We start from the raw sequence: 24,783 nt of genomic DNA, 5'->3' as shown, positions 1-24,783 counted from the left end.
CCTCCAGATTACGGAGACAAGCTCTTTGGGGCAGGGCCTGTCTTTTTGTTATGTACACCTCTACCTCGATATAACGCTGTCCTTGGGAGCCAAAAAATCTTACTGCATTATAGGTGAAACCGTGTTATATTGAACTTGCTTTGATCCACCGGAGTGCACAGCCCTGCCCTCCCAGAGCACTGCTTCACTGCGTTGTATCCAAATTCATGTTATATTGGGTGGCGTTATATTGAGGTAGCGGTGTATTTGCATAATGGGGCTCTGACCTATGAATGAGGCTCCGAGGTGCCTCCAAACACAAATAATAAGAAGTAATAATGGACACGTTTGCAGAATCGCTTATAAAAATGAGTACATTCATGGTATTGTACATAATATGAATTGTTTTGAACCATCAAAACATATGCATATCCCAAACTGAGTGACCACATAATCCTGAATCTGCTCCGGAATAGCCACTGTGCCATACCACAGTGCCAGAGTAACCAGAGTCTCTTGAGCAAGCTCCATCTTGCTGTGGCAGTCACAGGGCCTTGGTTATATAATGCCTGGCAATCATAGCCATTCATTAGATGTGAAGCTCCATCAATCTTTTAAGTGTCTTTTGTGAAGTGCATCATACACTTGCGGATGCTATAAAAAGTAATACAATACTTCAAACGATTAATAAAATCGGCATGACTAGTATTTAATTTAAAAGAGTTTTTCAAAAACACTTTAGTTCCCAGAAGCCCACCAAGGTAAATGATGACACAATGGGCACATTTCTTCTCTGCCGCCCTGTTTGCTTGCTTAGCATTTCCCTTCGGAGGGGCAAGGAAAAACCGCTTGAGGCCACAGTGATGAGTATCATGAAATAAACAGATCTTGGAGTTATCGTGGATAGTTCTCTGAAGATGTCCACGCAGTGTGCAGAGGCGGTCAAAAAAGCAAACAGGATGTTAGGAATCATTAAAAAGGGGATAGAGAATAAGACTGAGAATATATTATTGCCCTTATATAAATCCATGGTACGCCCACATCTCGAATACTGTGTACAGATGTGGTCTCCTCACCTCAAAAAAGATATTCTAGCACTAGAAAAGGTTCAGAAAAGAGCAACTAAAATGATTAGGGGTTTAGAGAGGGTCCCATATGAGGAAAGATTAAAGAGGCTAGGACTCTTCAGTTTGGAAAAGAGAAGACTAAGGGGGGACATGATAGAGGTATATAAAATCATGAGTGATGTTGAGAAAGTGGATAAGGAAAAGTTATTTACTTATTCCCATAATACAAGAACTAGTGGTCACCAAATGAAATTAATAGGCAGCAGGTTTAAAACAAATAAAAGGAAGTTCTTCTTCACGCAGCGCACAGTCAACTTGTGGAACTCCTTACCTGAGGAGGTTGTGAAGGCTAGGACTATAACAATGTTTAAAAGGGGACTGGATAAATTCATGGTGGCTAAGTCCATAAATGGCTATTAGCCAGGATGGGTAAGAATGGTGTCCCTAGCCTCTGTTCGTCAGAGGATGGAGATGGATGGCAGGAGAGAGATCACTTGATCATTGCCTGTTAGGTTCACTCCCTCAGGGGCACCTGGCATTGGCCACTGTCGGTAGACAGATACTGGGCTAGATGGACCTTTGGTCTGACCCGGTATGGCTGTTCTTATGTTCTTAACACAAACAGTTGTGGCCTGTTATTTATCTAGTGCTGTTGGGCTGCAGGATGCTCTGCGAACAAGGGGCTACTTAGAGTCTTGGCGCTGTGGGGAAGGAGATCGGGGTCTGGGGTCGCTCTTTCCAAGAGGGATTTGCGGGGCTTTCCCGCTACACACAGGGAGCCGTGTGGGGGGCGCTACTCGGGGGTGGGCTCGTTCTGGTGTGGCTGCTGGGGTTGGGGTGCCGACTGAAACTGGAGTGGGTGGGAAGGGCTAGACGGGGCTGGGTTTGCCCCTCCGTGTCTCTAGGGCTCCCAGTGAGGAGTGGGGATCCGGGGACCAGGGTCTGGATGTCTGGTTCCCTGAAACCCCATGGGAGGGGGGAGAACCGGGGGGCAGCCCCTGCCAGCCGGACTGGAGCGCTTCCCCCAGCAGTGGGGCCCGGGGGCTCTGCCCCCGCACTCGGGGCTGGAGCCAGCGCGTAGCCGCCAGCGGGGCAGCCTCCCACGGGTCCAGCGGGGCTGCTCCGGCCCGGCCAGGAGGGACGGAAGGGGAGGAGACCAAGGCAGCCCGGAGAGAGGGGCTCGGCCGGCCGCCCGGCCAGACCAGGCTGGCGGGGACCGAGGCAGCAGCTCCAATCGGCTCCTCCGGCGGGGTCCGGGCGATCAGCCGCGCCATGTGCTGGGCTCTGGCCGCCGCCTTGCTGGGGACCCTGCTGCTGCTGCTGCTGCTGCTGCTGGCGCTGCGCTCCCGGCGGACGCGGTGAGTGACCAGCCTGACCTGTGCCCAGAGACAGGGCAGCCGGGGAGCCTCGCCGGGGCAGCCTGCGGGTGCGGGGGGAGGGTGCCCCAGGCCCAGCCAGCGCCCGGCTCCAGTGATCGGGGTCCTCAGGCTCCGAGGCCACGGTGAGGGGCGCAGTGTGGACCTAGGTGAACAGAGATCCTGCCTTGCCGGCTCTGATCCTGCCCGTCGCTGAGCATCCGCAGCTGCAGGTGGCCCCGGCCCCACCGTCAGCCCGGGAGTGGGGTGGCCGCACGCGGATGGGTGTCTGGGGGGAGCCCCTTCCTTCCTCCATCTGGCTGCCGGTCAGTGAGAGCTGCTCTAGCCCTGCTCTCCTTTAGCTGGCCCAGCAGTGCAATGGTTAACTGTGTCCTCAGGTCTCTTCTCCAAACCTCATTGAATCATCATAGGCTAGGCCAGGACCCCTGTCCTTGATGAGTTGCAGGATACAGCGGGGAAGGAGGAGAAATTCTTTCTTTTATACTGTATACCAAATCCTGCGACCTCCTCACTGGATAAGTTCAGGCCCTGGCGCTCCAGTCCCTACTTACGGTAAATCTCTAGCCTGGAACCAGTGGGTTCTGCTTAGGGGTCACTGTGAAAAGAGGAGCAGAAAGGAGGGGGAATGAATCCTTTGAAAAAATATGGATGAAGGGAAATATTAATAGAGAGAAACTGTGAACATAGGAGAAGGGGAGAAAGGAAAATAGCGACTGACGACTTAAAGGCAGTCCATATAGCATGTATAGGGCATGCGCTTGGGCCAGCCTCCCTTTCAGGGAATGTTATTTTCTCCTTAATAGTTTGCACAGGATTCCCTCTAGATAGGAAAAACACGGCTTAAAAGCGCATCTGAATTATTCTCGGGGGAGGAGTATGACCCAGGGGTTTAAATGACAGGAAAAAAAACATTTGCAAACTCAAACTTCTTGGACAGAGCTATGAATTAACTCAAGTTTGCAAAACCTTGAGCTCTGTGATATTCACCCACTGCCAGTTATTGAGCCAGGGCACCACCGATTGGCAATTTGAATCCGCTGATTAGGATGGACACGGTTGAAATCAGCGCAGATTCCCTGTTTAATGGGGTTTGTATAAAATCCTCTCACTCTGCAAGATCCCAGAGTGTGGTTTGAATTGCTAAAGATCCCAATGTCAAGTTTGTTTGGCTCCACACAGGCCCTTCTATACACCCCCTTGCCTTGTAACAAATACAGGGCATTTTGAAAATGTTCCCTGGTAGTTATTTCACTGTCGGTTAGGCCAGACTGTGCTCTTGGTTATACTGGTGGTGTGAATCTGGAGTAATTCCATTGACTTTACTTTTTTACACCAGTGATAATGAAATCGGAATGTGACCCCGACCCTTCAGAATGAAGGCTGTAACAGTGTTCAAATCCCAGCTCCTCGAGTGGGTGACCCAACAACAAGTGAGGGTACAGTACTGGACTTGCCTTGCTCAGGGAATGCATGGGCGAGTCATGCCATCATTGTTCCCTTTGAGCTGGCAGGGGAATGAAAAGGACACGATTCCTATTTTCTTCCCAAAAGCTCACACCTCTTGACAACGGTTTGAAATGGGCCATCTTGATTATCACTGCAAAAGTTTTTTTTCTCCTGCGGATTATAACAATTAATTAGCCTCTTAGAGTTGGTATGGCTACTCCCACCTTTTCATGTTCTGTATGTGTATATATATCTCCTTACTATTTGTTCCATTCTGTGCATCCGATGAAGTGGGCCGTAGCCCACGAAAGCTCATGCTGAAATAAATTTGTTAGTCTCTAAGGTGCCACAAGTACTCCTGTTCTTTTTGCGGATACAGACTAACACAGCTGCTACTCTGAAACCTGCCAGTTTTCATTTACTCAGAGCAATGACACCACAAGTGAGTTTGTGATGATGGAGCAATCTGAATGCCCAGATATTTTAACAGTACTGCAGTCCTCATTTTGGAATTGTGGATTGTTTTTCCACTATTGTAGGGATCTTTCAAGGTTGACGGTGCTCAGTTTACTGCATTCCATTGTGCCTTGGTATTGCATAGGATTGAGAATGTACCCTCTACGTGTTGCTGTAGAATTACGATTTGTTATTTTTACAACACCCAAAAATGTGCTCAAGTCTTTACAGAACAGAGCATGTTTGCAGTGTTGTTGTAGCCGTGCTGTAGACCGGAAGAGGAGCTCTGTGTAGCTTGAATGCTTCCACCTTCCACCAACAGAAGTTGGTCCTGTACAAAATATTACCTCGCCCATCTTGTCTCTCTTAGAACAGAGTATGGCAGATTCCTGGTCTAAAGCACTTACTATCCAAAACCAAAAACTGCAGAAGTAAGGGGAAAGGATGTAACATTTGCCCTGGTATAGCTCTGTCTTGTCCTTAACACACTTACCCTTTGCTGTAGACATAACCAAAGAAAAACCTGCGGCTCGCCCGTGCCAGCTGATTCAGGCTGGGGTCTTAGAACCCAGGCCCAGAAGTCTACACTGCAATAAAATAGCCCTGCAGCCCAAGCCCTGTGAGCCCGACGTGGGTTTTTCTTTGCTGTGTAGACATACCATTTTTCATATATATGGTATTGATATGGTCTTAATATGGTGAGCTACAGATGCAATAGCATGACAGCTTTTAATCCTAAAATGTCAGTCTTTTGCAGTTTGCAAGACCCATAGGATTATTTTAATGCACTTAGGTATGTCCATTTAATTTCTTCTTTTATATTAGCTGTATTAGAAAGAGAATAAACCCCCAAATTAATATCTTTTTGTCACTAACGCTTATGTACACTATTATACTGTTTAGTCAGCATAAATCTGAGACACTTTCACTGAATAAAAAAACAACAACAACCCACAAACACTTCCTTTGAATTGCTAATTAGTCTTTGCGCCTTTCTGACTCAGGATAGTAATTACAAATCCTTTTTTGGGTTACGCCTGTGGAACCCTGGAGACTTTAAAAGATTCAAACTGGGGTAACCCGAATGCAGTTTGGCTATATAATTTTGTCCATGTGATGTTATAAAGCGTGCTTGATCTATGAAACAAAGCAAGATGCAGATGGTAATGTCATTTCACACTGACACACCCATAGCATGCTGGAATGCAGGAGTTTAAGTGCCAATGGTTATTAAGCAACTGTAAGGCAATCCTTCCACAGGCTTTAAGAGCTTTTACTGATCTTTTTTCCAGGCTACCGAGTGAACCTCCACTTGACAGAGGTTTTGTTCCTTGGCTGGGACATGCTGTGGAATTTGGAAAAGATGCTGCCAGCTTCCTGTCTAAAATGAAGCAAAAACATGGCGATATTTTCACAGTAGGTGCCAGTTGTGAATTGCCTGTGCTGCCTGGGTTTAACCCCTGCAGGGTGCACAGTTCAGCTGTTCAGAAAGCTTTGTAGAAACAGCTTTGATTGTATGCCACAGACAAGCATAGAAATCAGCAAACCTTTCCTCTTCTCTCCTGGCCACACTGCCTCTTCCTTCCCCCACCTACAGTAAGCCAGCCTGGAGCTGCTTTTAAACTAAACAGTGCATGAGTGGCTTTATTTTAGAAGGCTTTAACGTCACCTTTCATACGTGCCACAGAGCAGCTTTGTTTTTCATAGCAACATGTTTTTTCCCATACCTGGATTAGACTACAGATTGGTGTCTTCAGTCCATTCTGCCTCCTGTAGGGGCTAAAACTTGATGCTTCAGAGGAAGGCGGATGCCCTCATAATGTTGTACAGTGTTGGGGGGTGAGGGGAAATGACCCTAGCACCGTTAAAGTCAGTGGGAGGTTTGCCTGAGTGAGGAGTGCAAGTTGGGTCCCTTAACTTGTATACCTACAGGTGATGTTCAGAGTCATAGCATTTTAGGTCCTAACAATCCCGAGCCCAGATGCGTAACAGTGACCAGGTATGTTACCATCTTGATCAGTGAGTTTCTGTGTTTCCGTGGGAGCATGGGAGTTTTTCAGACCATCAGATATGCAGTCCAAATAACATTTTGGAATGATTTGCAGACTATTTCACCTCAGCTGGTGTAAATCCGTGTGCCTCCATTGAGGTCAAAGGCCCTGCACTACTTTGCACCAGCTGAGGATATGTGCTCAGCTGGGAATAACAAAGGAAAAGGACTGTGGCTGAGTTATAGGACTTATTACTGCAGAGTTTGGCTTAGCATTTGTCCCACTGTTTGGTAATATTTCACATTTTTAATGTATTTTTGTATTCATTAAGCTAATAGACCCATTAATTTGGTATTGTGGATTGTTTTCCTCCTTTAGATCCAGGTTGCCGGGAAATTTATCACCATCTTGTTGGACCCTCACTCATATGATTCGGTGCTTTGGGAGTCAAGTTGTCAACTAGATTTCAGCAAATATGCACGCCTTTTAATGGATCGAATGTTTGATGTCAAACTGCCTGCCTATGACCCCAATGAGGAAAAGGTCATACTGAGATCGTGAGTATGATACAAAAGAAAATTTGTGTCAATGTCTCCAGTTTGTTTTGGAATATTATTTTCCAGTGAGAGCCAGGAAGTTCCTGGTATCCAGGACAGGGATATTAGCTACAGCATAAGTACAAAGCAAAATGGAAGGGGATAAGATCTGAGGTTATCTAGATTTTCCCAGTGAGTCACTCAGTAAGGATGAAATGACAATGGGCTAACTATCCTTGATGCCTGGCTTCTAAATACCAGAGACGAGTGCACTAGGAAGATGGATAGATCATAATCTATCTTTGTTAACTTTAAAAAGAAATAACCAATAATAGCCCTGGTGGGTTTAAAATGTAACATGGTGTGGCAGCAAAAATAAGGCTAACGTGACTTGGGGTTTCACATACAGAGCAGGGGGTGATAATCCCTCTATGTACGGCTCTAGAGAGGCCAGGCCTGGTGTACTGTGTTCAGGTCAGGGCACCTCAGGATTGACTAAAAGGTAGAGCCAATTGTTTGACTACACTTGTGGTCCATTCTTAACAATGTTCAAGAGACCAAATTACCAAATATAGCCAAATTTGCTGTCTAAAGACACAGGTACAATGCAAAAAGGAGATATAAATTCCCCTCCTTCTGGGAAGCAAATTCTTTCAGTGTGTTCATCTTACACAAAAGGTGTGCTTCACAGATACATCTTCAAACTTGATTGTGTTTATATTATGGTTGTTTCCAAGCTGAAAGCCTCCTATATGTCAATTTAAAGTTTAAGTTTAACCCACTAGTTTGTGCCAGCTTTGTCCTGGGTACCTGAACATAAGAACGGCCATACTGGGTCAGACCAATGGTCCATCTAGCCAAGTATCCTGTCTTTCGATAGTAGCCAGTGCCAGCTGCTTCAGAGGGAATGAACAGAACAGGAAATCATTAAATGATCCATCCCCTGTCGCCCATTCCCAGCTTCTGGCAAACAGAGGCTAGGGACACCATCCCTGCCCATCCTGGATAATAGCCATTGATGGACCTATCCTCCATGAACTTATCTAGTTCTTTTTTGAACCCTGTTATAGTCTTGGCCTTCACAACATCCTGTGGCAAGGAGTTCCACAGGTTGACTGTGTGTTATATGAAAAAATACTTCCTTTTGTTTGTTTTAAACATACTGCCTATTAATTTCATTTGGTGACCCCTAGTTCTTGAGTTGTGAGAAGGAGTAAATAACACTTCCTTATTTACTTTCACCACACCAGTCATGATTTTATAGACCTCTATCATATCCCCCCTTAGTCACCTCTTTTCCAAGCTGAAAAGTACCAGTCTTATTAATCTCTCCTCATACGGCGGCTGTTCTATACGCCGAATCATTTTTGTTGCCCTTTTCTGAACCTTTTCCAATTCTAATATACCTGGCTATACTTTCCCGTATCTCGTTTTGAATACTGCATTCCAAGTGTTGATGAGCCATGCAAGTACTCCCTAGCTGTACTTGGTACAAAGTATTCATGCATTTTTGCTGTGAAAAGTTTTCTATTTTCTAATGCCAAAGCTAATGTCAGCTTTGCAAAGTGCTGCGGGATGCTTGACATGGGTGAACAGAATTGTGGGAAGAGCATAATACATTCAGTTACCATAATTTCCCAACAGCCATATATATATGTGTATAGAAAACATATACTATATTAATACCATGCACATAATACCTATTAATGTGGTATGTACTACACCAACAAATATGTATTGGCTAACATCAGTATGTGAATCATGTGGGTTAACTGAAGGGGAGCTCAAGAAGAGCAACAAAAGTTATACGGGGCTTGGCTAGAGGGATTAGTTTACAAGGAAGAATTAACACCATGGGGGTGGAATATAGATAACTTGGCTAAGAGTCATCCAGGTTACGTCTGGGAACAAACCTTGCTTGTATATCAGTCTTGCTTTTCATCCAGGCAGCAAATGTCATGTTGACCCTTGGCGCTGACTCCGGCTGGCACAGGGCCCAGCGATGCACGACGTGTGTGTGGAAGGAGAGGACATAGGGAGTTCCAGCATGTCTCTTGCACAAGCAACAGCACAGGGTCTCTCTCTCTCCATAGCACTAAGGAGAGCTCTCGGTGCAATGGCCAGCAGATATGCGTGCGCTGATGGGGACCAGTGGGAATGCGTCGGTCAGCTGGAAGCTCTAGCCAGCAGCAGATGGGCTGCACTTTAATGCTGCGCAGAGTAGCAGCAAAGCAGGCTCCACAATGCAATGCCCCCAACCCTCCCCATAGTGTCCTGCCTTGGATATCAAGAGTCGCATGGTAGAGCCAACATCAGGAAAAGTTTCTAGTCTCTCCTGCCAGTTAGGGCAGGATTTAGACCTTACGAATTAGCAATGCCTGTCTCACGCTGTCTGGCCAGCACAACACATGTACACCAGAAAATGCTGTCCTAGCCCTGAAACCAGTAAAAATCATCCTGAAGCAATTGCAGTTATTCGGCAGGAGACAACAGTAAGCAGCAGAGCCCTGGGGCTGTCATTATTTTACTCTCTCTGGGATCAATATTTACATCTAATATTTTAAGATATTAGAGAGATGTAATGACTTCTTGCCGGGTGATAGCAGCGAGACATGTTTAAACCCTTTAAATAAAAGCAGGGGAAGCAACCTGGCTAGAGATAAATACGCCGACCACATAGTTTACAGTGGTAAACAAAGCCCACGGGAGAGTGTACGTCTGATGGAGCATCGGCAGCGTGACTGAAAGCAATGAACCATCATGTTTATACTCCAGTGGCATAAAAATGGGACAGTCTGTGGTCTGAACTTCTGGGAACATCTCTGCTTCACCAATAGATACATCACACCGAGACATGAATGGCTGAAAATAGCTTTTTAGACATGAATGGCTGAAAATAGCACTCCCCCCTTCAGATGATTTGTTTGCCAATGGAAGTTTTAAGGCCTGGGAGATGTTAATGTGAATCGTTCAAATGTGTGACCCTTAGTCAGACATCGCCTTCCAATCTATAGGTTTAAAAATTGCTGGTCTCTCAATTGCTAGGAGGGAGTGGCTTGACCTTATTGTGCTGATGCAATTTATAAGGAAATGAGGTTCGGATAAAACCAGGCTGGTTTCAGATGATTTATTCTGCAATATTGCATTTGCACATTGGCTGAGGGCACTGATCTTCTACGGTATGCACTTCCTTCGTTGTGCTCTTGTGGGAATGTTAACACCATGTTAGTGCTCTGGTGGTCACCCCGCGATTGGAAGGGTGGCAGGTTCATTTGTCAGTGCGCCTCAGGTAAACTGGTCTGAGCAGCGTAGTGTTCTGAGTCAGCCAGTGTAAACGAGCACAGCGTCTTCCCCTGAAAGGATTGCTGCTGCAGTGCTGTGCAAGCCCCCCTGAGAGTCCTACGTGGGAAGCCCCAGGCTGACAGAAAGCTAAGGAGAATGGCCCATAATCAGTCCCTTGGAAACCATTTGAGTAGCAGGAAAAGAGCAGTGGCTCCAATGTGGTTAGTGAAGTCACAGAATGGCTGCTCATTTTAAGAACCACGCTCCGTGTACTAGCAAGTTCCAGTGGAAGTACAGCATAAGAAAGCCAGTAACCTCCATGGAAAAACGTTGTACTGTTGCAATCAAACCTCTCATCTGACCAGTGGCTACCAGTAGAGGCAAATCCCTGCTAGATGTCATAGCAAACTGGCCTTTCTTTTGTTAAGTCTATAACAGCCACTTTCCCACACAGGAGTACAAAACAGTGAAGGCACTTAAAATAAATCTGCGTAGATGGCATCTCCACGTTCACCACTTATTCCCTCTCAGTGGCGTCTATCCCAGAACATGGGTCCAGAGCAAAAATCCAAGTCCAACCTTCAGCCTCACCCCCAAATGTTGGGACGTGTCCAATGTATCTTAGAACTGTGCAGCTGGTTTCACTCTCCATAATGGGCAACAACAGAATCCAGATCAGGCCACTTTACGGTACCTTAGTGCAGCATGGAGAACTCTGCCCATTACTTTCCCCTTTGCACAGAACACAGGGGCTTGGGCTATGCAAGTGACTAGCTTCAGATACCCAGGGATGTAGGTGATATAAATAGGTGAGGCTTGTCCCTAGCTAAACACTGATTATAGAACAGTAAGACTTATACATGAAGGTGTTTCACAAAGTAACTTCTGCTTCTGCAGGGCTCTGCAAAACAAGAACCTTCCATCCCTCACTAAGGCGATGTTCTTCAACCTTCAGACCCTTCTGCTTTCTGACCCAAGCAATTTGAGCCGGCAGTGGATAGACGAAGGCTTGTTTAATCTCTCCTATGGTATGATGCTCAGGTAAGTGCTGCACTATAAAGCTTCGGCCCTTGGAACTGGAAAGGGAGCGATATCACAGTCAGCTCTACTCCATTTTTTAACAATTGTGACTCACTTAAAAAAGAACGGATGTTTGCACCAGGCTTTAAAGATGCAGGGCCTGCTGTGGCTCTCACACTGGTGTCAGTAAGAAGCAATGGCACTGGAGCCAGTGAGGATACACTGGTGTGAAATTGCTGTACAGCAAGAACAGAATCAGGCCTGGAACGTGCTATGAAAGTGCAGGTATCGTTATTTCATCACTATGAACACTTATTTTTTTGAGCATATCTAATATTTTAAAACTTTAGTCACTGCTGCCTCGTTTTGCGCTTTCTTCTTTCCAACAGCCTGTTTTAGGGGCAAATGGAGAGATGTTTTTTGTTCATGAAGGGATGGGGAAGAAGCAGAGTGATCTAGTAGTTAAAACTCTGGCCTAGAAGTCAAGAAAACTTTTTTTCCAGCTCTGCCTCTGACTTGCAGCATGACCTGGGACAGGTCACTGCAGGCCCAGAATTAGGAGCCTAAATATGTGGCTTGATTTTCAGAGGTGCTGAGCACTCACAGCTCTACCTGCCTTTGGGTAGCCAGGTTTGGAAATCTTGGTCTTACCTGTGTTTCACTTTGCCCATGTGTCGACTGGGGAGTAAGGACCCTTACCTGCCTGACAGAAGTGATGTTCATTGACATATAGAAAACAAATGGCAGGGCTTGCATGGAAAGTTCTATAGAAATGCAAAACCAGGGTCTGCTTCTGCCGGCCTTTTTCCTAATAGCATCTTAGTCCAGGAGTTAGTGTCATTAACTTTGAAACCGAGAGGAGTTAGTGTCGTTAACATTAAAACTGAGAGGGCTCCAAACGGAGAAATGAAACAGCGAAGTTTTCTTTTTACTGAAACCCCAAGAAAAGAGACATTATAGAAAAGGAATATTTGGCTCATGACTTTTTTTTTAAAGCAGTTTAATTAGGGTTGATTTTGCAAACCTAACATTAAATTAACCCCCTGTGTGCCATAGGATATGCAAAATCCATCCAATGGTCTATGGAACTGACCTGCAGTGTGGACATTCGTTGTACCGGATATCCTACACTGCCAGAAAGCATAGCTAAGGCGTTGGTGCTGCATTAAACATTTCAGTGGCACTTACAAGTTTACAGCCCGGCAATGTTCGGATTGTAAACTGTGGAGGGAAATATTTATTTGTTTAAAAATAATTATATCCAATAGAACACACACACACACACACACAAAATGCCACCTGATAGAATTTCTGTTTGCTTTTAAAAAGCCTAGGAGATTACACACAAAATACCTACATGAAGAGAATATTATTAAGGTTGCAAAGTCAAGCATTCAAAAGTTAGGAACTGCCATAATGAAGGTTTCCTGTGCAATGTTAATTTGGCCCCCTTGTGTGTATAGATTATTATACTGCCTTTAGTTACATGATCGCATACTATTTTTTCCATGGGATCCCTGCCTCATTCAGTAAATAGGTTGGGCCTGGTGTGAGGATGAATTAGGGTTGTGTATTGAGCAGGCTGTTGTCTAGGACCCCTGCCTCACTTGTTGCAGAAGTTGGAAGGTGTATAATTAATGAGATGGGATTTCAGGAAGAGAAAGTACAGTCTCATGGTTAAGACGGTGGAATGCTGCTCTGGAGAACTGGATTCTATCCCTGCCTCTGCCAAAGAGTTCCTGTGCGATCCTAGGCAAGTCACTTCAACCCAGATGTTCATAGGTGGTCACTAGTGATATGTTCTTCTCTTTCTGAGGCTCCATCTTGATACCTGGGGTTTTATTTGCAGAAGAGCTGAGCACACACAGCTGATCTGTGCTTTGAACATATAAAATGCTATGTGATGCTAAGTACTCTGAAAAATCATCACAGACTGGGAACCCAAAATTAGTAGAAACTTTGGACCATAATCTCTGTGCCTCAGCTCCCAGTCTATAAAATGGGGATAAGAGCGTCTTCCCCGTTCTCCTCACCGGGCAATGGTGAAGATAAGTTAATTAACATTTGTGAAGGACTCCGATACTATCATAGAAAAGCCCAGGAGGAGATTAATAATTCTACCTCCAGAGCAGGGGTTAAATAGTATGCAGCAAATAAGGCCTGGGACCACACACTGAACAATGAGGAAAAAACAAAATGTTGAATAGCTGCTCATTAAGTGAGGGCCACCCATGCTGTGCACTGAATGAGGCAGGGAGCCTGTGGAAAAAATAAATGTGATCATGTAATTAAACGCAGTATAATAAGGCATACGCACAAGGGTGTGTGTGCGCAAATTAAGGTTGCAGAGGCAACCCTAATTCTGATGTTTCCTAACTTTTGAGTGCGTGACTTTACAACCTTTCGTGTGGATGTAATATATAAAAACCAGGGGACTTCAGTGTGAGCTGGATTAGACTCTAGTAAAAATATGCAAACAGGCATAATCACATGCAACAAATCCTATATAATGTTGGACTTTCTAAGGGCAAATCTTTCCATGGAAAGCAACGGGAAACAGATGCAAAATAAAATATCAAAACTCTATTTATGCCATTATCCTGTGTCTTAAGACGTAACTGTTGTTGCATCTGTCATCTAAAAAGGTTTCACTATACATTGCACAGAGCCTTTTAATTATATGTTATATTAAGATTAAAATACTAAAAATATTGGGTGAAATCCTGGCCCCTGTCAACTCAACAGGAGTTTTGCCCTTGACTTCAATGGAGCCAGGGTTTCACCCATTGTATTTTAAATACAAATATATTTGCCCTCTTTGTTCCAAACAGAGCTGGATACCTGACCCTGTATGGAAATGAAGGAGAAAACTACAACGATCCTTCTTGCCAAGATAAAGACCGGGCCCATTCTGCTGAGGTCTACAATGCATTTTATAAATTGGACCAGCTGTTGATGAGAGCGGCCCGCTCCATGCTAACTGCAGGTGAGTGCCTGTGGGCCAGAAAGAACCATCCACTAGGGTGACCAGACAGCAAATGTGAAAAATCAGGACAGGGGGTGAGGGATAATAGGAGCCTATATAAGAAGAAGACCCAAAAGTCAGGACTGTCCCTATAAAATCGGGACATCTGGTCCCCCTACCATCCACATAGACATAGGGGCCACATATTCAAGCATGTTAGGCATTCAATTACACACCCAATTTGTAGGTACAGTTCATGCAATTGCACATGTAAATCAAATAATATAATATCCCATTTGCGTGCACCTCAGACACTTTGGCCAGTTCCAAATGCAGCTGGCCATTTGTACTATGCCTGTACTCCCTGATCTGCACAGGCTTCCAGGTCATTTCCAGGTGCAATTTAAAATGCTGGCTTTAACCAATAAAGGTTAATGGTAAAGAGCCTCAGCACCCCAGGAACCTGCCCCTCTTTCTCAGGGGATACAAAGGTGCCTGAGGTCATCTGAGGCCTTCCCTGCATTGCAAGAATGGGACCAGGCCATTGTGTTTTCTTTGTGTGACACTTGGAGAAGTCTGCATTGGCCCTGCATAGTCTGTGTGGAAGGTGGTGATGGCGCAGGACAGCAAAGGGGCCTCCAGATCCACATAACACTCCATGGTGTGGCAGGAGTAGCGGCCAGATGGGGCTGTACTGCAGCTCTGCCCCTGCAATAGGGCTTGGGTTAAACTTCCCCAGCTCACGTGGAACCCAGTTACCTCGGCTTTCTGCTGGGAAAGAGAATGTCAGCCTCACTGGAATATCAGCACGTCCACATAGAGTAGTCTGGAGAATAAGGGTTTGTCTAGCAATGTGTCAGCTGTGCGTGCTCAATCCCAAGCTTCTAAGTAGCTAACGTGTTTTTAAACATGACTGTCTACACCCAGGGCTAAATGGGGTTCAACAGCATGCTAATCAACACATTTTCAAACACAACTCAGTTCCCAGTGTAGACAAGGCATGGGAGGAGTATTTCTGGCAGGGAGCTGTTGAACACCTCACCATGGAGAGGTCTAACTGTTCCTCATTCCCAGCCTTCTTATGGATTTGCTTTTGACCTCTCCTTCCAAGGTCCAGCACACGTGATTAGAGTCTCACTGTCGGGGATTGCTGAGAGCACACAGGAAAGGACCATTATTCTGGAAACCACTTGGAAATTAAGCCATTTAGGTTGGAAATTATTTCTGAGCAAGGCCCTGCTTTTACATAGGAGCTATTCTAGAAGAGCAAGTATGAGCAGTAGATGGCACCATTGTGAACGTTTTAAGTTCCTTCTATCTGTGTCACTTACACTTTAGACCAGGAGTCACTAGAACTGGTCAGCTGCAGTGTCTCTTAAAGTTTGTATTAATAACAAAATTTCTGCCTTTGTTTATGTGCAGCGGAAAAGAAGGAAGCTGCCAGCCTCAAGGGATATCTCTGGAAGCTACTGTCTGTAAAAAGACTGAATTCCAAAGCCAACAAAAGCCTTTGGCTAGAGAGCTACAAGCAGCACCTAGAGGAACTGGGAGTGGATGAGGATATGCAACCCAGAGCCATGCTGATGCAGCTCTGGGCCACACAGGTAAAACTGTCTCAGCTCTTTCAGGGAGATAACAAGATGGAGAGAAAGCTAGAAATTGCCTTAGGCCTAACAATAATGATACTGATTCCACTAGAGAGGTTGTGATGCTCCTGGAAAATAACAAAGAAATTCTAACCACATGGGGAAAACGTCAAAGGAAATAAAACACCCACATTGATGTAAAGTAATATTGCGGCAAAGCCAGGGCCAAGCTGGAAACTTCCTCGTGGTTGTTCTGAACTTCAAGACAACAGTGGGGACAGAATATTGAGCTTCCTTCTCCAAAAGCACAGGTCTACACCACTTGAGAGAAAGGAGAATCGTAGGATTGTTAGCAGTGAAGGATCTGTGACACATAGTGGAGCCCTTCTGATTCCCTCCAGTTGAGGGCAGTGGTGAACATATGCACTAGGTCAAGTCTGTTAATTACAAAATTTAGTTTCTTAGAGGCACAAACACAAAGATTTAGGTCTCACTCCTGCAGTGCAAGGACTTGGCTGTGTTCTTAATGTACCCAGCATGGCAAATTTCACCTGCAGATTGCGTGGTCCTTCAGCAGAGTGTTTCAGGACAGTGAGTGATCATGAATCCAGCACTGTATCAACTGCAAAGCTGACATGCCATCTTTCATTCACTGTGTGTGATCATTCATTGTTCTGAGGCCCTTTTACCGAGGGCCATATGAGCTGCAATACCCAGCTCCAATACAGTGAATGATGGTTGCCATGAAACTTTAACCGTGATTTTTACAGAATTATGCCTGAGGCGTTTGGATATTATCACTTGTGTGCACTGAGACAAGTCATGTGAATTCAGCCTAAATCGGTTCTGCGCATGTAAATTCTATGGAGCAAATCCTCAGCTGCTGTAAATTGTCATAATGCCATTGATATCTGTGGAGTTGTGATCATTTATACCAGCTAAGAAACTGCCTCTATCTGTGTGTAAGTGCTAGCGTGCAAAGACTGTGTGTGTTAACTCACTACACACACAAGTAGGAGTTCACAATTTGCCCCTCTATGTGCACATTTCCTCACACACCTGCTGGACAGGTACATAACATAAATCACCACTAGGGGGCGGTGTATGCCTTATTTTAAGACGCGTTCGTGTCCTTGGCCAAGGTACTGCTTTCCCAGGAGAAGTAATGCAGACTGTCTGGCGCGGATCGCAGATGACAGTCTATCCCCAGGCATTTCCAGTATACATTTGATCACATCTGACTTTCTGAGCAAGGACCTTTTCTAAGCAGCTGTAGTTTCAGACCTTTTAAAAAAAAACCCACTTTCTCCTGTGTGTGACCTAACACTTTGAGGGAGCATTTTCACATCCCAAATGCAGAGATTTCACTGGAGACGCTCAAACAGGCAATACTTCAGATCACCGTGCAGCTAGTGAAAACCACCCCATAACTTCTATAGAATCCTAACCAGGGTAGGGAAAAATACCCATATGTAGGGGGTCTTGTTTCTTCATGCCTAAGGCTAGGATTTTGTAAAAGTCATGGACAGGTCACGGGCAATGACCAAAAATTCACGGAAGCCGTGACTTTTACTAAAAGCATCCCTGACAAAATGGGGAGTGAGGAGGGTCCAGCATCCTGCCCCACTGCATGAAGTGGCAGGGAGCTGCGGCCCCTCTGGCTGGGGAGTTGGGGGGGTATCCCCCCCACTGCAGGCTCGGAGGCAGCTGGGGAGCTGGTGGGGTATCCTCCCCACCTCCCGTGGTGGCTGGGGAGCTGAGGGTATCCCCCGCCAGCAGCGGCAGGGGCTGAGTAGCTTTGGGGATCCCCTGCCATCTGCAGGGAGCTGGGGAGCTCCGGGGAATCCCCCTGCAGGGCCAGGAGCTGAGGGGGGAGTCTGGGAGCTGGAAGGGAGTCCCCCGCTGCCACGGCCGTGACTTCTGTGCCCCCGTGACGTACTTGTAACCTTATTCATGACACAAGGGAGAGCTATAGAGCAAACTTTCTATTGGTGAGAGAGACAACTTTCGAGTTTACGCTGACCTGAAAAAGAGTTCTGTGTAAGCTCAGTACTTTGTCTCTCTCACCAACAGAAGTTAGTCCAGTAAAAATATTACCTAACCCACCATGTCTCTCTAATATCCTGGGACCAACACGGCTACAATAACACTGCGAACTAGGAAGAGAAGTGTTACTTCTCCAATCTCTTTGAAGTATTTGAGCTCCTGTTATCTGCCTCAGTAATGTACATAATTGCTGGGAAGGCATTTGCTTTAAAACAGTCACTGAAATAAATTCAGCATTGACTTGACTTTTCAGTGCTTTGTTCTTTTTTTGGTTTGATCTCAGCAAACAACTCTTCCTCCAATGACATTGCACTGTGCAGTGTGCCGAAACTCTCTTTAATCACAAGGAGAATTTACTCAGCTCACGTAGGTTTCTGGAATATAATCTACAGGAAGAGGAAAGATCCTTTATTCTTTCTAATGCATGACTACGTCTGTTCCCTTGCAACACGAATAATTAAATGGTCATATGCATTTATAAATGCCTCTATTTTAATTAAAAAGTAAACTGCCCTACTTGAAAATTAGGCAGGATAAAATGTCATTGCACTTACCAAAACAGAATGAATTATTAAATTGTATACTCTTCTCTTTAAATTACTTAGACTTAATGTACTGTATCTGCACTCCATATTGACAGTGATGCTTCTGTGATTTCCACTTAATCATCACAATTGTTTTAAAAACAAGAATGGATATATACAGCGCTGGCCCATCAAGTACTTCTCTTTGCTGGTTTGACATGGGGGCATATTTCCTCTTGCACTCTGGAACAGCAATGGCACTCTAGCTGAGCTCTCACTTCACAGTGGCTTTTATTATGATGATGATTATTTGTATTGTGGTAACACGTAGGGACCCCGGTCAAGGACCAGAACTCCAGTGTACTAGGTGTTGTATAAACACAGAACAAAAAGACAGCCCCTGCCCTGAGGATCTTACAATCAACACGTTAGGAGGCCAAAAGACAGTATCACCAAACCCAAGTATTCAACATTTATGAATCAAAATTAGAGAGACAAAGTGGGTGAGGGAATATATTTTATTGGACTAACTTCTGTTGGTGAGAGAGACAAGTTTTTAAGCTTTCGCAGAGCTCTTCTTCAGGTCCTGGGATAGATTTATACACAATATAACTTAGTGAGAGATGCTGATTGCAGATGAAATGGAACCAGACCCAGTAAAATAGGGTTATGTGGGATTTAATTGCTGCATAAGCTTCGTGCAGGCTCTCTGAAATCACTCTGTGTATATTACATCCCACTCACCACAATACAATAGGTGGGACATAATCCCTATGATAGATTTCCCCTCACTGGATGCAAAGGGGAGTGAGTGTATTTATCTCCTGGGCATGTGAGTACTTTTCTATACAGTAGCTGAAACACTGATAGGTAAAGCCTTGCCTATTATTGTCTTTGTAAAATTCTCCTGTTGCCTTCAGAGAATCTGATTGAAATGAGCAGAGGTTTCCTACAGTGGGTTACATTTTATGCCTTCACTGTCTGCTACTGCCATACACTAGGCTGCCTCGCTGACTGTAGGATACTTGACCCAGCAAATTCTGCTGTCCGCATTTTGAATGGCAGAATTGTGAGATCTTTCACATTTCTGAGGCAGCCATTTCGTTCTGGGATACTCTCATTAATGGTGTACAAGAGCCTGAAGGATACTTATCATCCTTTAAAATCAGTCCTTCAAGAATTGTTTTATGTTCAGTTTCAAGTGTTGCCAACACATTCCTTTCACTTAGTGACTAAAAAGATTTTGCTTGTAATGAAAATTGAATTGCCATTGACTTACGTTTTCCTTTTGTGATGTAATGGAAATTCTCTTTGTTCCAATTCATCTGCTCACAATTGTGATAACTCTGATTCCTTCTGGGCGTTTTTATTTTTAGGGTAATGCAGGTCCTGCAGTTTTTTGGCTTCTCCTGTTTCTTCTAAAACATCCTGCAGCCATGGCAGCAGTTCAAGGTGAATTAGAAAAAGTAATTAGAAACAGAGGACAAACAATGAAACAGATGCAAGGCATTAGCCAAGAGATGCTGGACAGCACTCCTGTTTTTGGTTAGTACATCTCTTTTGGGGACATCCGTGTACCTTTTGACTCAAATTCTCTTTGGTAGTTTAGGAAATTTTCAAGGCATTTAGGCCAAAATTGCAGGCGCAAAATGTGTATGCAGTCATAGCCCTAATTTGCACATGCAGTTAATGTGCTTGCTCATGCAGATCAGAGAAAATCTGCATACTGTGGTGTCTAGCTGTCATAGAAGAAATCCCAAGTAAATGAATGTCAAAATGTAGGCATGCAACTGGCATTCTCACTTTGCTCTCACAATTGTGCCCCTTAAAGATTTAAAAACCTGGCCTACAGCCTGCTAGGTACTATTCAAGGTTTTACAAGTGTTAAATTAACTAGACTGATGTTAACTGCAAAGTAAAACGGTTTAATTATACACCATTCTTCATGACAAAGCTAAACATAATATTTAAGCCATAGAAGCTGGTTTTTAAACAGTGTTTGGGAAATGTAAATCTTATTTTCTCCATACTTTGGGGAACACCTCTTCACCTTGGTTATGTTTTCTATTATCTAGCATGTGCATTGCTCACCTCTTTTCTGTTTTTCTATTCAACAAAATGTATCTACATGATACATTCTGATCTTTAACCTGCTCTCTGCACAGTGAGAGTAAGTAATGCTGTTGTGAGCAGTCAACCCAGTTTTAATAGCTACACTGAACAGATTTAGTGATAACTTCTTTCAAGAACTGTTATTAGAGAGGTGGAAGTCACTGTGTTAGCGTATGAAGCATAATCTTTTACATTGGGTTAATGACTTGAAATAATGGCTGCAATGAGAAGAAATCTGAATCTATTTTAATACTCAATTGTGGTTTTGATGAAAGGAAAACATTCTTAGTAGAGGTGAGAAGGAAACGATTTTCCTGAATTTTCAAGATTTTGAAACATTTTCCTGTCCTGAATTGGGGCAAAAAGTTGAAATTTTGAAAATTTGCACAGACACAAAATCCAACTAGTTTTTTAATTGGATCAATTGAAATGTTGCATTTTTAAGATTTTAAAACACTTCATTTTGATTTTGACCTTCTTTATTTTTTTTACATATTTTTACTATAAATTAACTTTAATTTCTAAACAAAAAATCCTTTTGTACTGAAGAAACAAGCCTTTTCATTTCAAAAATGGTGAAACAAGGCAGTTTGACAATTTCAAAACTTTTTTTTTTCAAAACCTTTCAAAACAGGAAATTTGTTCAATTTCAACAAAATCAAGATTTTCCAATAAATAAATTATTTTGTGGAAAATTTCTGACAGTTCTAATTCTTAGTATTAATAACAAAGACACAAAGTGGGTGAGGTAATATCTTTTATTGGACCAATTTCTGTTGGTGAGAGAGACAAGCTTTCGAGCCACACACAGAGCTCTTCTTCAGGGCTGAGAAAGGAACTCCCAGCATCACAGCAAAATGCAAGGTGCGCTTTTTCTTATAATGTAGGTGCCTATTACTCCCCTGATTTTTCACCCTTGCTATCTGGTCACCCTAGGTGGAACAGATTGTTTAGCATAAGTACTTAGCACATATTGTAAGGGACCATTCAAGGTAGAGTGTCCTGTTAACACCTCTGCAGTCATAGGACAAAAAGAGGGAGGTTAGTGGATTACAGATTGTTGAAATAAACCATAAATCCAATGTCTCTGTTCTGTCCATGATTTTTGGTGTCTAGCAGAGTAATGTTAACGGGCGGCTCTACCTTGAATTTGTATAGGCTGAGCAACCTACATAGTCAAACATGGATTTTAAATGAGAGAGGGATTTCTCCTTGGTTTTGACAATATATATGTTAACTGCACAGGCCACTCTGTAATCAGAAAGCTGCACACATTATTCCGTAACAAAGCAGTTAGCTTCTGAGTGCCTGAGATGCAGGAAATAGTTAGATTCACATTTTCTGCAGGAGAATTGCAGAGAAAGTCCTCGAAGATATGGCTAGTATTTCTGTGGTCTCTCCTTTATGTCTAGTTCAGTTTCCCAGGGAAGGCAGGAGATATAAACCCTCTAAGTCTAAAGTATATCTGCCATTTGGTAGTATATAACATGGTAGAACCAGGGGCGTCTCTAGACATTTTGCCGCCCCAAGCACAGAGGTCGCTGGTCCACCGAAGCCGCGGAACCAGCGGACCCTCTGCAGGCAAGCCGCCGAAGGCACCCTGCCTGCCGCCCTAGCGGCGACCGGCAGAGCGCCCCCCGCGGCTTGCAGCTCCAGGCACATGCTTGGAGCACTGGTGCCTGGAGCTGCCCCTGGGTAGAACTTCATTACGCAATTTATTTTTTGCAGGTATGCAATTCCATTCATTATGCATAAATGTAAAGCAAGCAGCCTGCAGTTAGCTCAGTCTCGTTTATTGCATGCAGTAATTCTTTCTTTGCTTTTCCTCTTGTGCAGACAGTGCACTGAATGAAACACTGCGTTTGACAGCAGCCCCTTTTATCAGCAGAGAAGTACTTGCAGACATGCAACTGAGACTGGCAGATGGCAGGAAGTTCAGCCTGAGAAAAGAAGACAGACTCTGTCTTTTTCCGTATTTAAGCCCACAGATGGACTCCGAAATCTATGAGGAGCCAGAGGTAACTTTGTGTCGTTCTGAATCTTAATTCTTGTGACAATGTTCTGTGCTGCTCCCTCTCAGTGTCCCAGCTTTAGTGGTTTCTCTAAAACGATTGAGTTGAGCATATAATACAGTAGGCTGCATTATTGAACCTGAACTTGGCATCTTCAACATGCCAGTTTGAATAGATGCCCTTTTAGGTTAACTAAATCCTAAAAATAAGGACTAGATTTTCAAAGAGTTTAAATGGACATTTGTGTGCCTAATTTGCATCAGGACTGGCTCCAGGGTTTTTGCCGCTCCAAGCAGCAAAAAAAAAAAAAGCCACGGTTGTGATCTGCAGCTCTACTGCCGCCGCTTCAGTGTTTGGCGGCAATTCGGCAGCGGGTCCTTCACTCCGAAAGGGAGTGAGGGACCCGCCGCCGAAGACCTGGATGTGCCGCCCCTCACCGTTGGCCGCCCCAAGCACCTGCTTGCTGGGCTGGTGCCTGGAGCCGGCCGTGATTTGCATGCACACCTACTGTGATATGCTGGCTTAGTGAACTTGCTCAAGCTTCCCTCTAGTGGCAGGACCAAGCAAAGAGCCTGCAACCTTTTGACAGCTAGCAAGGTTGCTCTTTTAGCTGAAGTAGTGGAGGTTTGTGCATTTGGTGTCTCGGGTTTGATCCTCACGTTGACTGTGGCCAACTAGTACACAGGCAAATGAGGCAACAGCATGTGAGAGGGACCAATTCTGGTCATTTGTGCATGCAGTTACCTGAGCTGTGCATGCAATTCTGCACCTGAACTCTGGAAATGTAGCCTGAAATGGCTAGTATTTAAATATCCTGGACTTTATTTTGCCCTGATTGAAGTTAAATTTCAGAAAAGCTCCATCTGATTCATTTAATGTTGCCACAATCCAGTATTTGAGAGCTGGATCTCAGTGCAGTTCCTATGGTTGTTTGTGTACTGGTTGCATACTCGTCTAGTGGAAGCTGTCCTCTCCCCTTTCTGAAAAGCTGGACTGCTTATCCTCCTCATCTCTAGTTTGTGTGGTCAAATGCTTGTGAAGTACTTGAGTTCCTTTAACATTGAATGTACAGTACTGTACATTGGAACTACTGTGAGCAGAAAGGGCTGACTTATTTGTAACTCTGTTATATGTAACCAGATCTAGAGAAGAGTTTTAATATAATCCCATTGCATAGGACTGCACAGAGGGATCTCTTTCCCTGTCATCTGTGGGATGCAAAGGGGTCCTCATAGTGGTTAGCACTGCATGGGAGAGGGAAAGGGCTCTTCTACAGTTCAATCTCAGTAATTACTACAGGCTATATGGATCATTTCCCATTCCCATCCTCCTGTCCCTATAGCCCTAACCCCCCACCTTCCCTGCACAATGTGTAGAGATTGGATACATCACAAAGGAATATTAGCACAGTCCAGACATTCCCGTTTTGGGCAATGCTCCAGATGGGCTTCTGGCTTCTTTGGAAACTGCTAGCACTGTAACTACTGCTGGCCATTTTCTCTCCGATTTGGGTGAATCCCGTTTAGTGCTTTCCAGTGCGGGCGAATGACTGCCCCCTCCCATAACAACCGCCTGCTGCTTTAGTGACATGTTGCAAAGGATCCGATGGCTGCTGTTCCAATTGTAGTGCTTCACGCGCTGACTGTCACTTTCATCTTGAAAATCTATCACTCGGTTACTCTGGGTTGAGTGGCAGAGTAGTTTAATATCAGAATCACTATTCCAATATTAATACTAGAACACCTCTTATCAAGGCCGGCTCTACCTTTTTTGCCACCCCAAGCGGCGAAGCAAAGAAAAAAACCCCAGAAAACGGCCACAGCGGTGCCGCTGAAGAAGAAAAAATGAAAAAGTTGCCGCCAAACTGCCGCCAAGGAAGGAAAAAAGAAAAAGCTGCTGCCAAAGTGCCGCTGAAGAAGGGGAGGGGGGTTTGGAGTGCGCCTCAAGAACTGACGGAGTGCCGCCCCTTCAGATCTGCCGCCCCTGCTTCCTGAGCTGGTGCCTAGAGCCTGCCCTGCCTGTTGTTATTTATTTATTGTTTTGTCAGGCATCACCAGGTGGTGCTGTAACCCATAGTCTTTGAAAGTGTGTGTCTGGGTTTGTGAGCAGTTGGGAAGACAGGTTGTGGTATTGAGGTTTTCTGTCAAGTCAGCCTGGGGAGAGGATGCTTTGTGAGCGGCAGGAGTGATTGCTCTCAGCCTGGGGCTCTGAGTAGAGTTAAGCCTTGAAGCAGAGTCGCTCTCTGTGAAGCAGGACTGAGAGTCCTGGAGGAAGGGATTGGATTGCCCTGCATGCTGTTTGGGTGATCTCATTTCAGGACTGGCGTGTCTGTGTAAATAAAGCACATTGCACTTCGAGCGTGCCAGACTCTGTGTGACTAGACTC

General features: G+C 44.6%; 1 protein-coding gene across 1 annotated transcript in view; it reads left to right on the top strand.

Annotated features, from left to right (window-relative positions):
- Positions 1 to 24,783, top strand: part of PTGIS (prostaglandin I2 synthase) — a 51,033-nt gene that overhangs the window by 19,475 nt on the left and 6,775 nt on the right. Inside the window, exons 3-10 of the mRNA XM_039497657.1 lie at positions 1,952 to 2,404; positions 5,617 to 5,740; positions 6,694 to 6,872; positions 11,031 to 11,174; positions 13,985 to 14,139; positions 15,541 to 15,722; positions 19,651 to 19,819; positions 22,223 to 22,404. Of these exons, the coding sequence (XP_039353591.1) occupies positions 1,952 to 2,404; positions 5,617 to 5,740; positions 6,694 to 6,872; positions 11,031 to 11,174; positions 13,985 to 14,139; positions 15,541 to 15,722; positions 19,651 to 19,819; positions 22,223 to 22,404 (1,588 nt within the window). The remainder of the gene's footprint in view (positions 1 to 1,951; positions 2,405 to 5,616; positions 5,741 to 6,693; positions 6,873 to 11,030; positions 11,175 to 13,984; positions 14,140 to 15,540; positions 15,723 to 19,650; positions 19,820 to 22,222; positions 22,405 to 24,783) is intronic.

This window comes from Mauremys reevesii, linkage group 13 (genome assembly GCF_016161935.1).
Source record: "Mauremys reevesii isolate NIE-2019 linkage group 13, ASM1616193v1, whole genome shotgun sequence".
In the NCBI taxonomy this organism is placed as follows: Eukaryota; Metazoa; Chordata; order Testudines; family Geoemydidae; genus Mauremys; species Mauremys reevesii.
This window is presented reverse-complemented; position numbering and strand designations above follow the sequence as displayed.